The sequence below is a fragment of the Nuphar pumila genome, chromosome 4 (genome assembly GCF_984573655.1).
Source record: "Nuphar pumila chromosome 4, dmNupPumi1.hap1.1, whole genome shotgun sequence".
NCBI classification, from domain to species: Eukaryota; Viridiplantae; Streptophyta; class Magnoliopsida; order Nymphaeales; family Nymphaeaceae; genus Nuphar; species Nuphar pumila.
The window spans coordinates 143,283,598-143,289,504 of NC_143252.1; the positions used below are offsets into that span (position 1 = coordinate 143,283,598).

Consider the following 5,907-nt stretch of genomic DNA (forward strand, 5'->3'; position numbering starts at 1 on the left):
TTTAAAAAAAAAGGTCAATGGTTACGATGTATACAGCAAGGTTTTCTCCTTTCTTTTTGTACAAGTGGCAGCAATATAACAAGGGCTTGCTTTTGGAGACCTCACTCTTATTTTCTTGGGTCATTTGGTAGATCAGTATCAGCCATTTTCTCAAAGGTTGGCGTTTGGAAGAATTTCAAAAACACGAAAAGAAGGGAAACATCTCTCGGAAGAGTTCCAGATTGACGTCGTTAATGGCGGAGTTTGTGATCATTCGATCCATAGAGCCCTAAAAGATCTCAATCAGATGGCTAGTTGGCTTTCCTCCAAACTCAAAGCAGCAGAGTCTCTCCTCCAACAGGTACTTTTACTCCTTTCTCCGGGCAATTTTCCGTTGAATTCATCTGATTTCGTGGGTGTGGTGTTCAATTTCCTGATTCACAGGGTAGTTTTTAGATGGGAATTCGGGATTCTAGCGTTCGTGAATTTGGGTGATCAGTAGGTTAGGGTTTAGAGTATTTCTTTGTGCTTTAAAATCTATTGACGTTTGATCGATTTGCTGGATCAAATTCGACATTTTGAATTGTTGGGTACGGAGGAAATGTGGTGGAATCACTCAATCGTTGGTTGTTTTCACGAATGGTGCAGTGGTTTTTGCCTAATTAGGTTTAGTTGTTCTCTTTAAGGGTAGTTTTTGCGTCTGGTCTTTTTTGTTTGAGTTAGTTTGGAACGATGGGAGTGTTTATCGTGATTTTGGTTTTAGGTTTCTAACTTTATGATTGATTTGGAATGGTGGGTGTGTGTTAGGTTGGGTGATTTTGATTTGTGAAGAATTGTTTGGTTTGTTTGCCACTGCGGGTTGATTATTGTTTGCTCTTTTTTTTGGTTAATTTTTGTGGGGTTCGGGATTGCGTTTGTTAGATTGATCAGCAAGCGGCAGAATCACTCGGGAAGAACGATGCATCCCGATCTGGGACCGTGAGCTCCGAGCTTCCAAGGAAATTAGAGGCAGCTCCTTTGAAGGACCAGCTCAAGAAGAAAAACCTTGAGAAAAGATCCAATGATTTGCCAAAAACACTTGATTTGCAGAAAAGTAGGCAGAAAAAGAAACTGGAAGGAGTGATTATACCTCCGAAGCCTTCTCCTGCCTCTTCGAATTCTGTTCTTAAGGATGGAGACTGGACGGAGCTCCTTGGTTCTCCCAAGTCTATATCTGTTTCTGACAAATCGAATGGAATTCCTGATCGATATACTGCAAATGGCGCTAAGAGGAGCCAAAGTTATGCGCTGAATTGCGGTGGTTCTTCTATTGGTTTTGATCCTAAAGATGCTCAGTTTGATTCAGCAGTTTTGGATGCAAAAAAGGCTCATAAGCACCCTTCTTCCAGTCCCAAGTCGGCGAAGGGATTGGAAGTCCCAACTGAGAAAAGGTTGGACCATGATGTCTTGGCATCAGGTTTCAGTAAGCAGGGTCGTGGGTTATTTACTTCCGTTGATGAGGTTTTCGCCAAGATGGATGCTGAGTCTTGTACGCCTGCAACTTTTTCCCCAAAGATGTTGGATGGATTGGATTACCCTCAAAGAAGAACCATTGATGATTCTCAGGCTACTATCAATCATCTGGTTATGGCAGCAGGTCATACTGCTAATGCCAATAGTTCATATGTGAATCTAAAAAAAACCTCTCTTGAAGTGCCACAAGCAGTGGAAGCTAACATAAGCTCTGGCTACCGTGACGTACAGCAGTCTCATTCTGAGATGACTAGTAAAATGAACAGTACAGAAGATGGTGCTTTTCACGATCAAGTTGCAACTATCTCAGGAGTAAAGCTGGATGATTGGAGCCTTGCTTCTGAAACAATCTCAGAGAAAAGCATCACAAAAGAGTTGGGCGACAAAGGAGATACATGCATTCCCAAGGCCAAGGAACATGATGCTTTGGCCAGTGAACTCTCAGACATCAAAATTAGAGCAGATGGTGATGATCATGTGTTTATTGCTCGAAGATGTTTGTCTGATTTGATTATGGGGCATTCCATGCTTCAAGAACAGAGAGATTCTGATAGATCACCTGGCATAACCACACGAAAAGTGGATCCAAGCACGGATAGTTCTTCAGAGAGTGAGAAAGGATCTTCATCAGAAACTGAATCAGCTTCAACATCTGATTCTGAAAATGAACGGATCAGTAAGCTAGAGGAGAGGAAAAGGAAGGAACAAATGATTGCTGCTGCAGCAGCTGCTAGAGCGGTCAAAGCTATAAAAGAGCGTGACAACATTGTGACCAGGTTAGAAGGAGAAAAGCAGAGTTTAGAGAAAATCTTGGAAGAACGAAAAAAGCAACAAGCACAAGAGGTTACATTCTCTGCTGTTTTACTTTTATTTTTCGGATTAGTTCATTTATGGCGACCTCCTCTTTTCTTTTTCTCTGTTTTTCAGGTTTTGCTTCTTATTTGATTGCATTTGTACTTTTTTCTCTTGTATGTTATCAGGCTTCAGCATTGCAGTCAAATATGGACGAAGTCATGGACGCTGTTGAACTAGAGAAACAGAAGCATAATAGCACCAGAATGGAAGCCATGGCCCATCTGGCTAAACTAGAGGTATTTTCACCTGAGATTTCTGTTAGAGTTTGCTTGTTTATGTTCTTTTTTTGTGTGTGGTCTATTAGCAGTGTAAGTAGTATTGTTATTGCATGCATTATTGCGTCTTTCTGAAGTAAAAGGTGTTGCAGGCTACAAATGCTGAGCTGGCAAGACCCCTTGTATCCACTCAATGGAAACTTGAAAAAAAGGTATGTGAATTCTGAAGAATGAAAAATTCATGTATTTTTCTCACTGGGTCTTGCATTGCTTGCTATTGTCGTATTCAATTTCTGCCATGCGTGTGTGAGAATCTTGCCTTTGCTTCTTAGTCATGTCTTGCTATGCTCTGACTTTCTTCAAAAACTTGTCCGACTATGGGCCTGCATCACTGGAGCTTTTGTTTTTAATAGGCCTTCATTCTTTTGTAGCTTGTCTCATTTGCAGGTTCACATATAGATGCAGGCACTAATATGATATTCCTGTTTTTTATTCTATAGACAGCCTTCTTTGGTTCATTCTACTTCCACTGCCTTTTTGAATGATGGGAAATAGAATAGGATGACTTAATGGATCACATTGTCTATTTCCTATTAATAAGGCAATAAGGAATGATGGCAAATGGAATGGCTTAAAGGAATGTATTCTCTATTTCTTATTCATTAAGGCAATAGGGAGATTATGTTATCAGGAATCCAACTTAGAGATAGGTGCTTTATCTGAATTGGGTAATTCCTTCATAGTGGACATGTGAGCAGTAGGAAGACATTTCTTTCCCCTTTCAAGTAGGCATTGAAATCTTTTCTTCCCTTTTCCTTGTCTTGAACAATCTGAAAATTGGGTATGACAATTTTGTAGCTGGCTGTACTAGAAGAAGCATATCCCTTTTTTTTCTGGATTCTCTTTTTATACTAAAAGGGCAACAATGTGTCCCAAAGACACGTAACATTTATCGAGTTGCATTTTCTTCTAGAGATAGATCAAAACACTTGTAACATGGACGGCACCTGGTGCAGACATGCTTAGATGCTCCAGGGACCACTTTCTCATGGTTAGCACCATATGGATATGACAAATAGAAGACTTTGAGAGCCTGTTTAGATCCTGAGAACAAAGGATAACGTGGAAAGTTGATGAATAGAGATTTGGTGAGAGGGCAAGGGGCCAAAGTCAAAACTCTCACCTGTTGTGGGGTAACCAGAAGTGGTTAGGTTTTCTGGCAGGTGATTGCTGGACAAAGAAAGGGTAAAATATGGGAAAATCCATGAAGGCCACATATTTTACAGGGATTTGGACATGTGGAGGAGGAGGGGAGTAAATTTTTCAAATCTTTAATGTTTTATAACTGTTGTAAAGGGGCAAGGTCTTTGGAAAATCCAAATCCTGGAGTCTATAGCCTCTTAACGATCCTGGATCTAAAGAATATCTAAGATGAACAAAAAGTCGAGAAGGCAATTAGACATATCAACCAAAGACGAGGTTTACCCGTTACAACATCATATGGTATCTTATTGATTTAGATAGGTTCCAATGAGCTCCTCTTTCCACCCAATGGACTTAGGAATATCTATCCAAAAAGTAAAGTACAAGTAACCTCCAAAATATGTCATTTCTTTCTCTTCTAATTTATTCTGCTGTGGAATGGAGAGGCATGAGATTTGGGATAATTATGTGTTTCTACATATTAGAAAAACATCAGTGCAACCAGTCTTATATATGCCCAACACATGTGAATGTGGCAAAATTCAAAGGCTTATACACCTTTATCAAATTAGTAATGTGTGGCTATAGTAAGTTACAAGGTTGATTGCATGTGTAGGCTTATATACATTTATGAATTGGTAATATGTGTTTGTGGTGAGTTACAAATTTAATTGCATGCAAATATGTGGTTGTAGTGAGTTACAAGTTTTATTTAATGGGTATTCATTTTTTGAAAAATTTTACTCATCGTCCATTTCCTTATGTGAAATAAAAGGCTTCTCGAATAACCCGTCTTCGACAAGAGATTGAATCGAAGGAAGCATCTCAAGAAGGTATATTTCTCATAGTGCTACTCAAGATAACCGTTTTTATGGTGCTTCCTTCTTTTATGCTTTAGTTTGTTGTGGCTACCCCACTCTTCTGCAGAACAATATGTTTGTATTTCTTCATCACCCTTTTGGTAAAATTCCTGTACAGCAGACATATTCGCACCATTTAGTGGCAGGCCTATATGCCAATACAAGGGAATAAAGCTGTAACTAAGTTGAGCTGATACAGTAGGTTGCTTGTGCAATGCAGTGTGAACATGTTCTTTCATGTCTGGTTAAATTATAGCTCAGTATTCATATAGATTGACAAGTGTCACCTGTTAATTGTCAAGTGCCATAGTAATACTTTTAGTTAGAATCAGTGTTATCAAAAACGCGCCTTGAGGCGCAAAAGGCGTCTCGGCTTGAGGCGCGGCCCTCTGTGCCTCAAGGCGCAAGCCTGAGGCGTGAGGCGCAAAAAAAAAATTTACTAAAGCCAGAGGCGGGATCATCGGAGAATCCGATCGACGGCGATCCAGCCATCTTCTTGATGGAGAGATTGCCTGCCGAGGGGCTGAACCAGACGATGAACTTGGAGTCGCGGCCACCGTGGTGGAGGAGGTCGAACCCGACGCTCATGGAAAGCGTGGAGACGGCGAGGGAGCCGAAGGGGCCAATGCCGGACTTGACGAGGAGGCAGAAGGCGTTGACGGGGTCGTTGGGCCGGTAGGAGAGGTGGACGGAGGGGCCAGCATCGAAGACAGTGGTGAGGCTCATGTAGAGCTCTCCGGCGGCGTCTCCGGCTGATACGCTGAAGAGGAAGGGGAGGCCGAGGACTCTCAGGGGGACTTTCGCCCTCAGGAGAGGCTTCCAAGCTCCTCCCAAAACTTGAGGGATGCTCTCTCTCTCTCTCTCTCTCTCTCTCTCTCTCTCTCTCTCTCTCTCTCTCTCTCTCTCTCTCTCTCTCTCTCTCTCTCTCTCTCTCCTTGGTTCTAAAGAACGAAATGTTAAATAAAAGTTTAAACTACAAAAAACGAAACGTTAAATACAAGGTAAAACAACTGATAGTTTAATCTAATCATGTTGTGCTGATATGACCGTAAATATCGTAATAAAATCATGATATTTTTATCTTATGGATAATATCGTGATTTTGAAAATATTACTACATGTTGACTGTTCTAGTGACTGTTGACTTACTCGGGTTTCAGGTGGCTTGCCCTAAGCTTGGGTGGGTGTGGCTCGGTTCGGTGTTGTGGACTTTATGGCTAACTTAGCTAGACTTGAAGAGGATACATAACTGAACTGCCTTTTTTGGGCCAACTCAATTAGTA

At 41.2% G+C, this 5,907-nt stretch overlaps 1 protein-coding gene across 1 annotated transcript; it reads left to right on the top strand.

Moving 5' to 3' along the window:
- Window positions 1-4,662, top strand: LOC149841436 (golgin candidate 2-like). Its single transcript, XM_090005262.1, has 5 exons — window positions 1-340; window positions 901-2,334; window positions 2,472-2,582; window positions 2,714-2,773; window positions 4,540-4,662. Exons 1-5 carry the CDS (start codon window positions 287-289, stop codon window positions 4,660-4,662), a joined length of 1,782 nt encoding a protein of 593 aa, XP_089861388.1. The 5' UTR covers window positions 1-286.
- Window positions 4,663-5,907: the final 1,245 nt, after the last annotated feature.